The 18,748-nt window shown below is 41.0% G+C and overlaps 1 protein-coding gene and 1 pseudogene across 1 annotated transcript in view; one reads left to right on the top strand and one right to left on the bottom strand.

Moving 5' to 3' along the window:
* The window catches only part of TIMMDC1 (translocase of inner mitochondrial membrane domain containing 1), a 30,140-nt gene continuing 15,714 nt past the window's right edge, over positions 4,323 to 18,748 (top strand). The window contains exons 1-5 of the mRNA XM_021070323.1: positions 4,323 to 4,454; positions 4,555 to 4,832; positions 7,501 to 7,666; positions 12,544 to 12,632; positions 13,054 to 13,121. Coding sequence (XP_020925982.1) covers positions 4,639 to 4,832; positions 7,501 to 7,666; positions 12,544 to 12,632; positions 13,054 to 13,121 — 517 coding nt within the window. The 5' untranslated portion in view covers positions 4,323 to 4,454; positions 4,555 to 4,638. The remainder of the gene's footprint in view (positions 4,455 to 4,554; positions 4,833 to 7,500; positions 7,667 to 12,543; positions 12,633 to 13,053; positions 13,122 to 18,748) is intronic.
* On the bottom strand, positions 16,366 to 18,684 carry LOC102166037 (annotated as a pseudogene).

The following is an 18,748-nucleotide window of genomic DNA, read 5'->3' as shown; positions in this document are numbered from 1 at the left end:
CTACTGTTATGTCAGGTTCTCCTAGTTGGAAAGAATAGAAACCACTTCTAGCTGATTTAAGCAGAAGAACTTTTAATAAGGACATAAGGGCATCTCAGAGCAGGTAGATGGGTAGAAAGCAAAGCAACCCTAGGAATCTCACAAGAGTTTGGATTGTCTCTAGAGTGCTGCTGTATGCAGTTCCAGAGACTGCCGGGCTCTCTCAGCCCAAGATTTCCAAGAGAAAAGAATTTAATGGGCTCCTTTGGGTTGCTTCTGAAGAGGATAGTTCCCTACTCTTCACCCCTGCGCTGATTATGAACAAGAGCACAGACAGCTAAGTAAAAACCCATTTTCTTTTTTTCTTTTTTCTTTTTAGGGCTGCACCAGCTGCATTATGGAGGTTCCCAGGCTAGGGGTCAGATTGGAGCTCTAGCTGCCGGCCTATGCCACAGCCACAGCAATGCAGGATCCGAGCCGCATCTGCACAACCTACACCACAGCTGGATCCTTAACCCACTGAGCAAGGCCAGGGATCGACCTACATCCTCATGGATGCTAGTCAGATACCACTGAGCCACGATGGGAACTCCCAAAAACCCATTTTCTTGTGCAACAAAAGATGCCTTCACTTAAGAATCCTACTGAATCCTACTATATTCAGAGGTAAAATATTGTGGGTGAAGAAGAGGGACACAATTATAAATTACTCATTTAATATATATCAAATACTTCTTGAGCATCTACTGTGCACAGACAGTGGGAGATAAGAAACGTTTCTAACAGGCTCCCTAGCATGAAGGATCTCTCTAGTTAAGATAAAGTAGAAGTTCCCATTGTGGCTCAGTGGGTTAAGAACCCAAAATAGTGTCCATGAGGATGTGTTTTCGATCCTTGGCTTTGTTCAGTGGGTTAAGGATCCGGTATTGCCACAGCTACAGTGTAGGTTGCAGCTGTGGCTCAGATTCAGCACTGCTGTGACTGTGGCATAGGCAGGCAGCTGTAGCCCAATTCAACCCCAAGCCCAGGAACTTCATATGTCACAGATATGGCTGTAAAAAGAAAAAGAGAAAGATGATAAACTACAAAATGAGAGGCTTCATAGGCAGAAGGTTGATTAAGGTGATATGAGGCCTTAATCATAAGGCCAATTTTTCATAAAGATAATATAGATTTAAAGTTTAGAGGAAGAAGAAATTTCTACCTGGTGTAGATGGAAACTTCATAGAGTTAAAAACTGAGTTACACTCAGGGATGGGTAAATGAGGTGGTCCTTAGAGTTCTCAAAATTCATTCCCTCCACCTGTGGTAACAGTTTATGTCATATATAATAATAAAATGTAATTTATATAGCAAGGGCAGTATCTGGTGAACCTAGCAAGGAAAGGGAACCTTCTGACACCTGGCAGAAAATTCATGATGAAGGAAGAAGCTGTTGGGTTCTATGAGCAGAACTCAGTAAAAGGTCTGAAACTAGAATGATGGTGGTTCCAGATACAGTGTGGTGACTGCCTTGAAATTTTTCCCTGATGCCTTTACTCTGGTGGCAAATGCACATCTTGGGGAGGAGCAAGGTGTGTGTGAAACAGGGTGATCCAAGTGAACTGTATAACATCTTTTGGCTTAGTGTTGTTCTGAGACCTTTCAAAAAAGCAGACCACAGAGGAAGGAGAGTATTTCCAGAGTGGTAAAGGAAGGTAAGCCGCAGGTGCTTGGCAGAAGACAGTGGAAGGGTGACAGAAAAGTGGTTTGAAGAGCCGAGATGGAAAAGCAGTTAACTGTGTGAGTAGGGCCTAGGTTCTGGGGACTTCTTGAACTACCAGATGGCAAAGAGAACCTTAAAAGTGAGGCTTCGGAGTTCCCGTCGTGGCGCAGTGGTTAACGAATCCGACTAGGAACCATGAGGTTGCGGGTTCGGTCCCTGCCCTTGCTCAGTGGGTTGACGATCCGGCGTTGCCGTGAGCTGTGGTGTAGGTTGCAGACGCGGCTCGGGTCACGCGTTGCTGTGGCTCTGGCGTAGGCCGGTGGCTACAGCTCCGATTCGACCCCTAGCCTGGGAACCTCCATATGCCGCAGAAGCGGCCCAAAGAAATAGCAAAAAGACAAAAAAAAAAAAAAAAAAAAAAAAAGTGAGGCTTCAGGGAGTTCCTACTGTGGCACAGTGGGTTAAGAATCCAACTGCAGCATCTCAGTTTACTTTGGAAGCACAGGTTCAGTCCTCGGCCTGGTGCAGTGGGTTAAGGATCCAGTGTTGCAGCAGCTGCAGCACAGGCCACAGTTGTGGCTTGGATTTAGTCCCTAGCCTGGGAACTTACATATGCTGTGGGTGTGACATAAAATAAAATAAAAAAAAAAGGAGGCTTCAGTTACCCAAAAAAGAAGGGAGCTATGGAGTTAATAAAATTTGTCTGTTATTATATCCTCATTTGTATCTACAAGGTAGAGAATTTGGGACATTTGACTTGTATATGAATGATTTCATATCTGCCCAACACTCCCATCCTCCAATTCAAAGTCCTTCTCATCCCAGAATGATTCTGATGTCATCTCAAGCATTTAGATTTTCCACATGAAGACTAGAGAGCCTGCACAGCCATTTCCTTGGGCTTTCAGACCTAAAGATTTTAGTCTGGTGCCTACCTCTGCCTATATGGGATAAACGGCAACCTGGAGTCAGAGCCAGGAGTCAGGGGATCTGAATTTTTCATTCGACAACCTATGTGCCAGTCATGGTAGGTACTGGAGACACAGATGAATAAACATAGTCTCTTGACCTCAAAGTTAGTCTATTGAGACACATAGCAAAGAGGAAATCATGATGCAATGTAGTAAGTGCTCTGATGGGAACTGAATCTAATCCTCTCTCCCAGACACTAGAGAGCTCTTCCTGGCACTGTGATTAGACTAACTCAGCTAGTCACTCTATCAGTCACTTCTCTGGACCATATCTAGAGACTTCCAGCTATCAAATTCTGGAATTCTCTTTACTGTATCCTACTAAAGATTGTAATTATTTTGAATTATTCCTAGAAAGGAATAAATGATGGGTAGGAATTGGCGAAGACAATGTGTATGATTCCTAGCAAAGATCAGATGAAATTACACAAATCAGGAGTTCCCTTCATGTCTCAGGGGTTAACGGACCCAATTAGGATCCATGAGGATGTGGTTCTACCCCTGGCCTGGCTCAGTGTTGGTGATCCTGCATTGCCCTGCCTTGTAGTGTAGGTCGAAGACCTGGCTCGGATCCTTCGTTGCAGTGGCTGTGGCTTAAGCCAGCAGCTGTAGCTTGGATTTGACCCCTAGTCTGGGAACTAACATATGCTGCAGATGCAGCCCTAAAAAAAGGCAAAAAAAAAAAAAAAAAAAGAAACACAAATCAGTTTAAAAATACTTAACATGCGAGCTGTCTTGTTTTTGTTGTTGTTTTTGGCCGAGGTGGCATATGGGGTTCCAGGGCTGGGGATCAGATCCGAGTACCTAAACCATAGCTAAGGAACCAGGCAGGGATAGAACCAGGCTCCCAAGTGCTGCCAAGACACCGCGGATCCTGTTGTGCCACAGTGGGAATTCCTTCATAAGCGTGCATTTTAATAAAATTATACTTTGAAGCATATGATAGCAGAGGCTGTAGTGACAGGAAATTATTGCTGGACTACCAAGCAAACATCTGAGAGAAAGTGTCCTGCCTTTTAAGAAAGAGTAGTTATATGAACCAAGGTGAATAAAACCCATCTTGTGAAGCCCTGAACCGATTCTTCTACATAAAAATGTTCTGGAAATCTGGGTGTAACTGGCAACAAGACCCCTCTTAAAAGCCTCCTAACTTTCTGAAATCGAGAATAGACCTCGCCCAACCTCAGAGGTTTCCCGAGCTATGACAGGGTGGGTTGGGCTTGTAGTTCTGCAAACTGCCTTCCCCTTTCTGTACCCCATTTGTGTTGAACACTGCACTTTCTTCATCTACATTCCTGCTTTTTAAAATAAGCTAACTTCAAACTATTGCATTTGGAGTAGATAAGCAATGAGATCCTGCTATATAGCACAGGGAACTGTATCGAGTCACTTGTGATGGAACATCATAGAGGATAATGTGAGAAAAAGCCTATGTATGACTGGGTAATTATGCTTTACACTAGAAATTGTCAGAACACTGTAAATCAACTATAATGGAAAAATAAAAATTACATAAAAAATAAAATACGCTAACCTACTTCAGCTAATGACCCGGTCTGGTTGCCTGGAAACTGCCCCACACAGTTTCACTGGCGCAGGAGGCGGGGGCCAGACGGTGCAGAGAGCTGTTACACGCCGCCAGCTCACTTCCGGCGAGTCAGCTTGCCACCTCTAAGATCCGTCCCACCTCAAACCGGAAGTGCTTCCGGCTCCGGCTCCGCCCTCGCCCAGCCCAGTAGCCTTTGCCCTGGTTGGGGCGGGACTTCCTGTCTCGTGTGTCCAAGGGCTTCCAAAGTGAGGTTAGTCTGGGAGTGCAGGTCTGTCACGGTGTGTGGCTACCGCTACGGCCGCGAATTTGCTAGAGCGTAGTGTACCAGTATTCGTCACTTATTCTTGCAGTTATCTTCGCTCTTCTCCCACGGCGCCTCCCGGAGACCTTGGGGCCCTGAGCGCCCAAGCTGTCCGGCAGGTTCTGAGGAGACCATGGAGGTGCGGCCGCCGGCTCCACGGAGCTTGCTCTGCAGGGCGCTGAATCCTTTCCCTCGGGTCTTTGCTGCTGGAGCTGTGGCCACCGATTCCAAGGGTCTTGCGGAGGACCTTAAGCTGCCTTCCTGCGTCCCGGAAGCCCGATACCCGGAATCCGGATGGGACCGACTCCGGGAGCTGTTTGTCAAAGAGTAAAAGTGCCTACGGTCTGTGGGGAGGGGCTACGAAGGAGGTGACCTGAAACCTGGGTCATCCGGGATGAAGGACCCCAGGGTGGTGTGATTTATTTTTAAACGGAATTTTGGGTTCTAGTGCTTGTACTCCAAGCTTGTATCCTAACATAGCGGCTAGGTGGTTCTTATGATTGACAGGCCGGTTTTCAGGTGGTAAAGGTGAGCCTCATTGAATGTCAGAGCTTTTAGGGATATTTAGGGAGTAGAGTCTTAGTGTAATTACCTCGATTTTACAGATTAGAAGAATTGGGCCAAGGTACTTGGTGACGCGAGAACCCACATCTGCAGGACTGCAATATTCCTTTTCTTATATAACTTGATCCCAAATTTTGATAGTTTATGACCAATAGCCCTCCTCCCCGGCGCAAAAATGGAAGTTCAGAGATAGCAGAAAGAGTTGTAAAATTTTTATTCTGCTAAATAAGGAATATATAAAAAATAGTAGCAACTATTGTCTCATCATTTTATAAAGAAATTAGCTGGATTCACAAATAAGGATGTTTCAGAATAAAAGAAATAACCCTTTAAATTGAATTAACTTTAATGGAAAACTCACGATAATTAATTTCATCATTGTTTCGTTCATCAATTACTGGTAAAAAGTTTGCCCTTTTATGAAGTACTTTACTATATACTATACTGTGTTATCAACATTGGTTAAATTAACGTCGAAGCTTTATTATGTTGCTGAGATAGTTCAGGCAGGGGAGCTGGTGGAATTGTATTAATTACTTTATTTAGGTTTCATCATCTTTGTTTTAAAGATAAGCCGCCCTTCTTATTGGTCCTTCCAAAATTTATTTGAGATATTTGTGAAGGAGCCTATATAGTATATAACAGAAAAGGGTTATTTTGATCAGCTTTATAAAACCACAGAATGTTGGAGCTGAAAGAAATGTGAAAGATAATTTAGTTTAACTTTCATTCTCCCCACTAAGTCATGCATAAGGAAACCAATGTTCAGAGTGATTGTGATCTGGCCACAAGTCTCTTAGCAGTGGATGACACGAACCAGAACCACAATCCCATTGGTCCTTTTCATCACTGTGCCCCGTTTCTTCACCATTCATTTAGCTGTTAGGATTAATCATGTAATTTCTTACAGCCTCAATTGATAAAATGGAAAAAAGTATCACCTATGTCATAGAATTTTTCAAAGGATGGAAAAGAGAAAAGCATATGCATTTCCCAACTTGTTAAATCTAAAGCTCTTTTATATTTTCTCCTTTCTGGGTTCTACCAGTTTTTAATGTAAATGATGTTTTTTATCTTATTCGTTATAAAAGTTAAAATATAAAGTTCAGGAGTTTGTCTTGTGTCTCAGTGGTTAACAAATTTGACTAGCATCCATGAGGACATAGGTTCAATCCCTGACCTTGCTCAGTGGGTTAAGCATCTAGTGTTGCTGTGAGCTGTGGTGTAGGTCACAGACGTGGCTCAGATGTGGCGTGGCTGTGGCTGTGGCTGTGGCTGGCAGCTGTAGCTCTGACTTGACCCCTAGCCCGGGAACCTCCATATGTGGCAGGTGTGGCCCTAAAAAGCAAATAAATAAATAAATATAAAAGTAAAAAAAATATATATATAAAGTTCATATTATAGCAGTTTTTCTTATTGATGTAAGAATTAGTTTCCTAACATTTTATTTAGTGATCCCTTTTATGTATGCAAGAACTATAAAAACTCACTGATTACATGATTTCAGAAATGTTGTTAACTGGCTGTTAGAATTAGATAAACACTTGTACAGCCTCTGAAGAAAGCAAGTTAGTAATGTAAAAAATTACCATTTAGTGGTTTACTTACATGTGAAGGCCATTATTTATAGGAAATTAACACTTAAAAAATTAGCTATTTGTTAGCGCAATTTCCAGAGGGTATAGTGGAAGCTCCAGTATGGGTTCTAGTTCCTTAATGGATTGAATGAAGTGGTAGCTTTTCCATGTTATTTTATGTTGGTTTGCGCTGCCCACTGCATAGTGAGATTTCTCATTCGATGCTTTTTAATAGTACAAGCCCATCTGAGTATTACATAAAAATTATTCAGAAAGATAAAGTTTTGACTCTTTTTTTTTACATCTAGGAATTCATTCTTACATACATTGTCCTAAAACCTCGTTAGTTTGTGTAATTGCCAAAGGTATCTAAAAATTCAAAAAAGGAAATGTGTTTTCCTTCATTCAGTTCACAGATTCTTTCTGTTTCCAGGGATATAGTAGAGTTCTAACAGTCGTCAAAATCACCTTAAAGAAAAAATTGTATTGCAGTATAATGTGAACCTATAAAAATGCACAAGTATATTTACATAAGTATACCCACCTATGACTTTTCACAAACTAAACATAGCTGTGTATCCAGCTGCAAGAGACTTAATTACATCCAGGAGCTCCCCCTTGTGTCCCTTTCTTGTCACTGCCTTCTCAAGAATATCCGCTAACTTAATTTCTAAAAGCATGTATTAGTTTGGATTGAGATTTGAGCCACTGTAATATAATTATTTAATTCATCAAAGGATTTAACTGGTTCTGCCCATCATGAAAAATGTGGTCCTGTTAGCACTTGGGATAATTCTGATCATACTGTTTTTTGGAGAGCAGTATCCATAAACATTATCTTTTTGATGTTTTAGTGAACAGCAGAGAACTTCAAAAGAACTTCAGGATATATACAAGGCAGCAATTTCAGCAGGCATCATTGGCTGGGCATATGGGGGGATACCAGCTTTTATTCATGCTAAACAGCACTACATTGAGCAGAGCCAAGCAGAAGTGTACCATAACCAGTTTGATGCTGTGGTATGTACCAGTGTTCTAATAGTATTTGAGGGCACACCAATTTAGCTTTTCACTTAAACTTAATCATCTAGTGTGGTGGTAAGGTTGGGAGAGTTTAAGAAACAAAGTCCATACTTAACAATGGAAGTACTAATGCTGAAATCTATACACAAACTTTGTCAAACCACCTTTTGTTTGTTTGTTTGTTTTTGTTTTTAAGGCTGCACCTGAGGCATATGGAGTTTCCCAGTCTAGGGGTCCAGTTGGAGCTATAGCTGCTGGCCTGCACCACAGCCACAGCAACATCAGATCCAAGCTGTGTCTGCGACCTACACCACAGCTTACAGCAATGCTGGATCCTTAACCTAATGAGCGAGGCCAGGGACCAAACCTGCAACTTCATGGTTCCTAGTCAGATTCGTTTCCACTGTGCCATGATGGAAACTCCTCAAACCACTTTTTTTACCTTCAGAATGGATAACTACCATATCTCTGCTTTCTGAAATGTATTTCTAATCCCCTGCTAAATCATCAAGGCTTACCTATAGCATATTAATTACCCTATTCACAAAGCTTCCATGCACTATACTGGCTCACACTAAAACAGTAATTAATGTTTAGAGTGTTACAGTTTTTAGAGTACTAACTTATGTGTTATATCCTAGATCTATACATCAGTTCTGTTTTATTAGTGAGGAAGTTACAGCTCAGAATTTTTTTTTTTTTTTTTTTTTTAGGGCCACACCTGTAGCATATGAAGTTCCCAGGCTAGAGGTCAAATCGGAGCTACAGCTATTTCCCTATGCCACAGCTACAGACAGCAATGCAGGATCCGAGCCACATCTGTTACCTATACCACAGCTCATGGCAATGCCGGGTCCTTAACTCACCGAGTGAGGCCAGGGATTGAACCTGCATTCTCATGGACACTAGTTAGATTCGTTTCCACAGAACCACAGTGGGAACTCCCAGATATTTTCATGTTTTGAGGGTTTTTTTTTTTTTAATTATAAATTTGCAGAAGTCGTACCAGTGTCCCTCATTCAAGGAGGATCGGTTCCAGGACTGGCGCAGATACCAAAATCCACAAATGCTCAAGTCCCTTTTATAAAAAAGCACAGTACCATATGCTCCCCAGTCCATGGGTCCACATCCTCAGGATCCAAATCTGAGAATGTGGAGGACCAACTATGCAAAGTATTCCTGTGTACCTTTCAGTCAAATTCCCCAAATGTTGATATTTTACCACATTTGCTTTCTCATTCTCTCTCTGCATAAGATATACTTTTTTTGTGTGTGAACTGCTTGGAAGTAACTAGTAAATATGATGAGTGCTTCAGCATGTATTTCCTAAAAACAAGGACATTTTCTTCTATAACCATAATATAATTATGATGAGCTGAACATTAGTATTGATAGAGTACTATTATCTATGAACTTTACATAAATGTTGCTAGTTGCCCCACTAATATATATATATTTTTTTGTTTTTTTGTTTTTAGGGCTGCACTTAAGGCATATGGAGGTTCCCAGGCTAGGGGTCGAATCAGAGTTACAGCTGCTGGCCACAGCCATGGCAATTCAGGATCTGAGCCGCATCTGCGACCTACACCTCAGCTTATGGCAGCTCGGGATCCTTAACCCACTGACCAAGACCAGGGATTGAACCTGCAACCTCATGGTTCCTAGTCGGATTTGTTTCCACTGTGCCACAACAGGAACTCCTAATATAATTTATTTTAAAAGTAAATAAGTCATTAGAGTTCCCTTGTGGCACAGCAGGTTAAGGATCCAGTGTTATCACTGCTGTGGGATGGATTCGATCCCTGGCCCAGGAACTTCCGCATGTCTTGGGCGCAGCCCCCTGCCCACCTCCCCAGAAGAAAAGCAAATATATCATTAAAAGTAAATATATCATTAGATCCAAGATCTAATACTGGATCAGGTGTTGAACTTGCCTGTCATGCTTCTCTAATCAGTCTCCTTTAATCCGGAAAATTTTTTCTGTTGTTTTTTGGTTTTCATGACCTTGATATTTTTTAAGACTATAGGCCGTTTATTTTGTAGACTGTCCCTCAGTTTGTATGTTTGATGTTTTCTTGTGTTTAGATTTTACCTATGTGTTTTTGCAGAATACCCTAGAATTGATGTTGTATCCTTCTCAATAAAAACCACAAGATGTAGATATCTATTTGTCCTTCTACTGGTGATGCTTGCTTACTTTATTTATTTATTTTTGTCTTTTTGCCTACTTTCTTGAGCCGTTCCCGCAGCATATGGAGGTTCCCAGGCTAGGGGTCCATTCGGAGCTGGGGCCGCTGGCCTACACCAGAGCCACAGCAACTCGGGATCCGAGCCAAGTCTGCGACTTACACCATAGCTCGAGACAACGCCGGATCCTTAACCCACTGAGCGAGGCCAGAGATCGAACCCACAACCTCATGGTTCCTAGGCAGATTTCGTTAACCACTGAGCCACGACAGGAACTCCAGTGCTTACTTTATTTTAAAAAAAAATTTTTTTTAGGACCACACTTGTGGCATATGGAAGTTCCCAGGCTAGGGGTCGAATCTGAGCTGTGCCCCCCCCCCACCTATGCCACAGCCACAGCAACACTGGATCTGAGCCGCATCTGCAACCTACACCACAACTCACGGCAACGCTGGATCCTTAACCCACTGAGTGGGACAAGTGATGGAACCTGAGTCCTCATGGATGCTATATGGGTTCTTTACTGCTGATCCGCCATAGGAACTCCCTGGCGATGCTTAGACACTTAGTTAAAATGGTCCCTGCCAGGTTTATCCACTGTAAAATTACTATTTTTTCCTTTTGCAATTAATAAATATCTTATGAATACTTATTAGGTACTTTGATAGTATGCAAAACCTGTTTTTCATCAAATGTCTATCTACTTTTAGCATTCAGTGCTGATTCTTTCCTGAAGTAGTTATTACTGTGGTGGTTGTCAAATGGCCATTTTCTAATTCCATCATTCCATCTATATTTATGGTTAGTATTCTGTTATAAGAAAGAGCTTTGACTTCCCCTCTATTTATGTTTATCTGTTCACTTATTTATAATTTATGTATTTAATGTGGACTCATGGATTCTTTATTCTGTAGTTTTACTTATTTATTTATTTATTTTTGTCTTTTCTAGGATCGCACCTGCCGCACATGAAGGTTCCCAGGCTGGGGTGTAATCGGAGCTGTAGCCGCTGGCCTATGCCAGAGCCACAGCAACACGGGATCCGAGCCGAGTCTGCAACCTACACCACAGCTCACAGTAACGCCGGATCCTTAACCCACTGAGCGAGGCCAGGGGTTGAACCCGCAACTTCATGGTTCCTAGTCAGATTTATTAACCACTAAGCCACGACAGGAACTCCTCCTATCCTGTAGTTTTAAAATCTGTTATATCATCATTTATTTTCATACTCAAATTGGCCTAGATTTGGATTCTTGGAGCCCCTTCAAGCTAGCTCCTTTGTCCTTTTGATGTGTCCTCATTAGTCTTTGAGCATTCCTTTTCTTTTTGGCACAGCAGCATGTTTTGGCTCATAGTTTACTTTTTAAGTAGCAGCCCTGGACTAAGCCCATTTCACCAAGAAACCATAGTTTCTTTTAACACAATATTTAAAAGCCAAGCTGTGGTGCTAGCTATGCTCATTGTAACTGGGATACCATGGCTTCTAGGCCCTAGGCAGATAGAGTTAGGAAATGTGTGTGTGATTTATATACACATTCACGTACATGTCTGTTATCTGCTTATTTATTAAAAGCCATGATTTCTCACCAGTACCTTTCAGAGAGGTTCTGACTTGCCTAGTATAATATAGTTGTTAAGACTCACTTAGGGCTTCTGTCAGATTCTTTAAAAATCTAGGCTTTACCCTCACGATATTATTCCAGACTTACTTCATGGTGGTCTAGTGAAAATGGGCTGTAGAAGCAGACAACCTATCTTCTAGTTCTCACTATTCTTTATTGACTAAGTGTTCTTGGTTAGAAACTTCATCTCTCTGCTTCAGTTAAAACAAAAACACCTGCTTGAAAAAAATATTGTAAAATTAAATGAGGTAGTATGTTAACAACTTTTATATAGAAGGTAGTCATTAAACATTAACATTGATCAAGTATTTTTATCTATGGACTTTATGTGAAATTTATGTAAATTCTGCTAGTTGTCCCACTAATTTTTTTCTTCCTCTCTTCCTTTCCTGCACATCTGATTACTTTAATTCTTACCCTTCACTATTTTCTCAGTTCTTCTATTTTGTGTTTTTTTCCCCCACAATTTCCTGAAAAACATGTCTAATACTGATTTTATGTCTGTCATGTTGTTGTCATATAGTTTCTTAGTTGATACTTAATTTTTGGATTACTTGCTTGACACTGGCAATTCTTAGTTCCCTTGCCATCTTCTGATAGCATAGGATGCATGTGACATTTTTAGTTGTTTTAATACTTAACAAATGCTATATCTAGAGATTTTCTATTGTTTCTAAATCTTTAGTGGTCCCTACCTAATCCATGGCTGACATTCCTTCGCCACAGTTTTTTGTTGTTGTTGTTGTTGTTGTTGTTGTTGTTGTTTTGGTCTTTTTGTCTTTTTACGCCTGCACTCAAACAGCATATGGAGGTTCCCAGGCTAGAGGTCCAGTCAGAGCTGTAGCTGCCAGCCTACGCCACAGCAACTCAGGATCTGAGCCTCATCTGCGACCTCCACCATGGCTCACAGCAACACCAGATCCTTAACCAACTGAGTGAGGCCAGGGATAGAACTTCACGGTTACTAGTCAGGTTCACTAACCACTGAGCCACGATGGGAACTCCAACTCCATAAGGAAAATGTCAAGGTGTCTCAGAACCTCACAGCCTTTTTATTAACTTTAGCACTCTGCACATCGTGCTGCCACGAGAGGCTTCATCCGATATGGCTGGCGCTGGAGTTGGAGAACAACCCTGTTTGTGACTATATTCAAGTAAGTTCTCTGAATTGTGATGAAGGGTCTTGGGTATTCTTTGAGGAACATGTGTTTTGAGCAAGTGGAATTATAAAAACTGAATGCCCGTATAAAAGTGATTCATAATAACTTTTTCTCAAGAACTATTATCTATTTATGTAAAAGATTGGTCCAGTTAAAGTTTTGCATCTATGCCGGAAGGTCTACTAAATAGTTATCAAAATAGATACAGGGTTGCTAAGAGGAATTTTCCAGAACTCTTCTTTATGCTCTATTGCTAATTGGCATTTTATAGCAATCTAAAACACACTGAAGGATCCTAGATTAGCACCAGGGATAGTAGGCTCTTCTATGTATTACTTTAGTGAAAGTTACAGTTAAAAAGGTAAATTAGAGGTGCTTTAAATTATATGTTTGCCTCCTTCTCCCTTCTTCTTAGCACAGTGAATACTGGTCTAAATGTGTACCGAAATAAAAATGCCCTGAGCCATTTTGTCATTGCAGGAGGTAAGACATTTTTATTCTTATTTATTTATTTATTTATTTATTGTCTTTGCTATCTCTTGGGCTGCTCCCGAGGCATATGGAGGTTCCCAGGCTAGGGGTTGAATCGGAGCTGTAGCCACTGGCCTACGCCAGAGCCACAGCAACTCGGGATCCGAGCCGCGTCTGCAACCTACACTGCAGCTCACGGCAACACCGGATCGTTAACCCACTGAGCAAGGGCAGGGATCGAATCCGCAACCTCATGGTTCCTAGTCGGATTCGTTAACCACTGCGCCACGACGGGAACTCCCTGTTCTCATTTAAGTTCTTTGGTCTCAAATACGGTCTAGGAGATTTGTAAGGACTTATAAATCATGGCTGTTGAATTCTTTGGTTGGCTCCTTATCACATCTCATTCAAAATTCATGCAAAATGTATCGAAAACATTGTAGTTTATCCTTGGTATACTTCGTGAACAAAACAGGAAATTGTCTTTGTCTTCACTGAGTTTTACCTAATTTGGATGGGAAATAACCAGGTTGCTATGATAGAAAGTAACAAATAGATGGAGCAATGAGATCTAATGTGGACAGGGTGATCAGAAAAGCCTTTCTAAGGAAGTGACATTTAAGCTGATACCCGAAGAATGGGAAGGAGCAAGCAGTGCAGAGAAGAGTAGCCTAAGCAGGGGGAACATTAAGTGTGAAGGCTCTTAAAGGCAGGATAATAGGACTGGAACATGGTGAACGAAGAGAAGAGTGGCTTGAGTTTGGTGAGATGAGGTAGAAAGGAGCCTGATATTTTTCATGGTAAGAGATTGAATTTTATTTATTTATTTATATTTTTGACTGCACCCATGGCATATAGAAGTTCCTGGGCCAGGGATCAAACTCATGCCACAGCAACAACCCAGGGCCCTCTGGGTAGTGGCAATGTCAGATACTTAATCTGCTATGCCACCAGAATTCCAAGAGATTAGGTTTTATTTTAAAACTCTCTGGGTAGATATGCCCTCTTTAGAAAAAACATTGAAAAAAAAAAGTATTGAACAGTTCAAGTACAAATCCAGTACATTTCCAGAAATACAAATGAAGTTAACTGCCAAATACACATACATTCTCACCTACAAAAGCATGCTTAGGAGTTCCTCTTGTGGCATAGTGGGTTAAGGATCCACCATTGCTGCAGCTGTATGTAGACTGCGGATGTGGCTCAGATTTGATCCCTGGCCTGGGGAACTTCTCTATGCCATGGGTGCAGCCAAAAAAGGGCGGGGAGAGCATATATTTCCTGCACATTTTTTAAATTTAATTTAATTTTTAATTTAATTTAATTTCAAGCTTATAGAAAGTTGCAAAAATAAAAGTAATACAGGAAACACCCTTTGGTACAGAGATTTAGCTATTGTCAACATTTTAGCGCATTTGCTTATCATTTGGGCTCTATTTGGGTTGCGTATTTGCTCCTGTTATATGTTCTCTGTTTTATACCCTGTTAAATTCCCAAACTGGAAACATGTAATGGTGTGGTTCTGCCCTTTATTTCTCCTTTTCAAACTTCTGGTCCTATCAGTTTTATTCCTTAAATATGTGTGGACTCTCTCACCTCCTTTTTGTTCCCACTGCTGCTATAAGGTCTCCCCTGTTTCTAATCTTGGTTTGCTTCACCTCTACTGTTGTCTTGCTTTTCTGAAATATGAATATGATTATAATACTTTTCAGGTTCTTCCATTGTTTACCATCATTCTAATGTCAATTCTTGACCTGACCCCCATGCACTGCTCTTGCCCGAGCCTGATGAATCTACTTGAATTTCTCAAATCCAACATATTCTTTTTTTTTTTTTCCTTCCTTTCTATGGCCGCACCTGTGCCATGTGGAAATTTCCTGGCGAGGGGTCAAATCAGAGCAACAGGCCTATACCCCAGCCATAGCAACACCAGATCCAAGTCACATTTGCAACCTGTGCCACAGCTTGTGGCAATGCCAGATCCTTAACCCACTGAGTGAGGCCAGGGATCGAACCCACATCCTTAACCCACTGAACCCATTGGGAATTCCAACCCAGCGTCTTGATTTACATGTATTGGAACCCATTTTCCCACTCCCATGACTAATTTCATTCAGCTCTTTATTCTGTCAAGGCTCAGCTTATCTGTCAGCTTTAGCTTCTCTAGAGTTCACCTAGCCCCCATTTTCCTATCTTAGGTGCCTTTCTCCTGTGTTCTCATAATCTACTATAATCAGTTTTATCAAAGCACTTATAACTCTGAGGTGTGGCTGTTTACTTGTTTTGCTTCCCCACAAGATGACTTATTTGAATTCAGAGAGAGATTTGCCTTTTATTTCACAACAATTTAACATATAACAGGATAGAATAAAAGTTTCTCAATTGAAAATAAATATTAGTACAATAAAAATAGAGAAAGAACAGAAATAGACTCACAGACATGGAGAATGGACCTGTGGTTGCCAAAGGGGAAAGGGAGGGAGTGGGATGGAGTGGGAGTTTGGGATTAGTAGATGCAAACTATTATATTTAGAACGGATAAGCAGTGAGGCCCTGCTGTATAGCACAGGGAGCTATATTCAATCACTTGTGATAAAACATGATGGGAAATAATATGAGAAAAAGAGTGTGTGTATATATATATATATATATACATATATATATATATATATATAACTCAGTCACTTTGCTGTACAGCAGAAATTGATGGAACATTGTAAATCAACTATACCTTAATAAAAAAAATTAAAAAGGATAGAAAAATATATCTGATATATACATATTTATTTATTTTTTGCCACCCTGCAGCATTTGGAGTTCCTGGTTCCTGGGCCAGGGATCAGACCCAAGCTGCATTTGGTGACCAGTGCTGCAGCTGCAGCAGTGTGGATCCTTAACCTACTGTGCTGGGCCAGGGATTGAACCTGTGTCCCAGTCCTCTAGAGACACTGCTGATCCTGTTTGCCCGCAATGAAAACTCCACAATATATATTTTTATCTCAAATCAGCAACCAACAAAATTAATGGTAGGAGTTCTCCTGTTGCTCAGCAGGTTAAAGATCCAGTGTTGTCTGTGCAGTGGCTTGGATCACTGCTGAATAAACAAAATTAATGGTATAACATCAAAGTAATTTATCCTGAAGTCAGAATCAGGTACGAATGTCTTCCTTCACCATTATTATTTGACATTGATCTAGCCACTCATAAAAGTATATTCAATATCTAGAATACCTTAGTAAGGAGCTTGCAAATCCTCTCCCCAAAAAGTAACAATAAAACTGGACAGGGGTTCCATGGTTGCTTAATGGTTAAGTATTCAGTGTTGTTAGTGCTGGCTCTTGGGTTCAATCCCAGGCCCAGGAACTTCCACATGCCATGGGCATGGCCAAAAAAAAATCTGGACAAAATTATCAAAAACAATCATTTAGAGATTCTGGAAATTGACCAAGGTACATAATAAACTGATAAGCATGTATTGAAGAATTCCTACTGAATTTCAGTAAGAACAATGGGAGTTTTTCATGTTTCAGCCTGTGGCTGCTCCCACCTTCTAACCCACATCTCCATGATGTAGAAGTTCCACAAGGGCAGGGAGCCTGGGAGAACCAACTGTTCTGCTGTTTGAGGTGGCTGACTTGATTTGGAGTATAGCATAGAAAATTCCATCCCTAGGGATGTTGCTAAAAACAATGGAAACAATTAGGGAAGGACAGCTAACCAGAGGTTTTTTTTTTTTTTTTTTTTTTTTGTCTTTTTGCTATTTCTTTGGGCTGCTCCCATGGCATATGGAGGTTCCCAGGCTAGGGGTCGAATCGGAGCTGTAGCCACTGGCCTACGCCAGAGCCACAGCAACGCAGGATCCGAGCCGCGTCTGCAACCTACACCACAGCTCACGGCAACGCCGGATCCTTAACCCACTGAGCAAGGGCAGGGAGCGAACCCGCAACCTCATGGTTCCTAGTCGGATTCGTTAACCACTGCGCCACAACGGGAACTCCCAAACCAGAGGTTTTGATATTATTTGAGGCAAGCAATAGACTGGTGGTTGAGGCAGAATATTAATAGGAATATCCAAGGAATAAGAAAGCCAAAGAGGGCTTTAGTAAGATGCTGCTAATCCCCAGAACTCTGGGAAGTTAACCCATGTATTTGAACACTCTCAGGAGAGATTGGTAAGGCCTCTAGCAAACTACTTATCTTTTTTGTTGTTGTTGTTACATAAATTAACCCATTTATCATAGGCTAGCAAAGTTTCCATTGGTGGTGCTTCTATAGTTCCTTCAATTCCTTGAGTCTTCTGATGGCTGACTTTACTGTGATGGCAGAAGTGGTGTAGGTCCAGGTACCACCAGCTACCATTTTCATGCAGGAGCCACAGTGCCAGATGCCTCTTCATCTTGGTTTTGCCACAGAAGAAGCAAGTATACTTGGCTTGCTGGCTGATTTTAATTTTTTTCACCATTTCCTGAGGGAAGCACCATAACGGATCCCATATTTACTCATGATTCCGACCTTCTTATGCCTTTGACCACTTTGCCACAAACCTGGACCAAGCCTAGAGAGCCAAACTACTTATCTTTGGTTAATTGTGAGGCCTCATAAACACAAAGTGAAAGCCAGAAAGGATTTATAAACTGCCTTAACCTCAAGTGCATTCTTCAAGCCACAGACCAATCCATTGACAGAGGGTGGCAGCCTTACTGGCTTAAGATATTTAAGCCCAAGCTCTGACAAATCATTGGCTAACTACTAAGCTGGTGTAAAAAATAAAACTTTAAGCAGAGACATCAATGGCTGCACTCTGCACTCACGTGCATGTGCACGCGCGCGCACACACACACACACACACACACACACACACACACACACACACACAATGACTCCAGGAAAATTGGAGAATTGGTCCAGGCAAATCACTATATAAACAAGAACCACAGCCATGCCCCTGAGTGAGGGGGATGTTCCAACTCCAGGGCTGCTGTAATTTATTACCTAAAATGCCCAGTTTTCAAAAACAAAAAAAAGTCACATGATATGCAAAAACAGGTGACTAAAAAAAAAAAAAGCAGTCATTTGGCTATGTGTCTGACAGAGACCATTTATTGTACACAGCAGGCAAAAGATTTCAAGCCATTTTAAAAGAATTAAGTAAATGTGATGACAGTTACTCATCCAATGGAAAATATCAATAAAGATAGAAATTATTTTAAAGAATTAAAAAACTGGAGTTGATAAATACAATAATGGAAGTTAAAAATTCACTGAATAGAAGGTACTCACTACCTTGAGATAGCATAAGAGAATCATTGAGCTTGAAGATAGATCAATATAGATTATCTTTTATGAAGGACATAATTTTTAAAAATGAAAACAAATGAACAGAACCTCAGAGGTCTATGGGACACAATTAAGTATGCTAACACATGTAATGCAGATAAAAGAAAGAAAATGGAAGAAAAAGTATTTTAAGAAATTATGGCCACAAACTTCCCAAAATTGATGAAAAATAAGCTACACATCTAAGAATCTCAACAAACTCCAAGAAGAATAAATGAAGGGAGTCACACCTGGACATGTAATAGTTATATTGTTGAAAGAGAGATAAATCACGAAAGCAGCAAAAAAAACAAAACAAACAA

The sequence above is a fragment of the Sus scrofa genome, chromosome 13 (genome assembly GCF_000003025.6).
Source record: "Sus scrofa isolate TJ Tabasco breed Duroc chromosome 13, Sscrofa11.1, whole genome shotgun sequence".
Lineage (NCBI taxonomy): Eukaryota > Metazoa > Chordata > Mammalia > Artiodactyla > Suidae > Sus > Sus scrofa.
The sequence above is the reverse complement of the archived record's forward strand: the minus strand, read 5'-3'. Positions and strand labels throughout refer to the sequence as shown.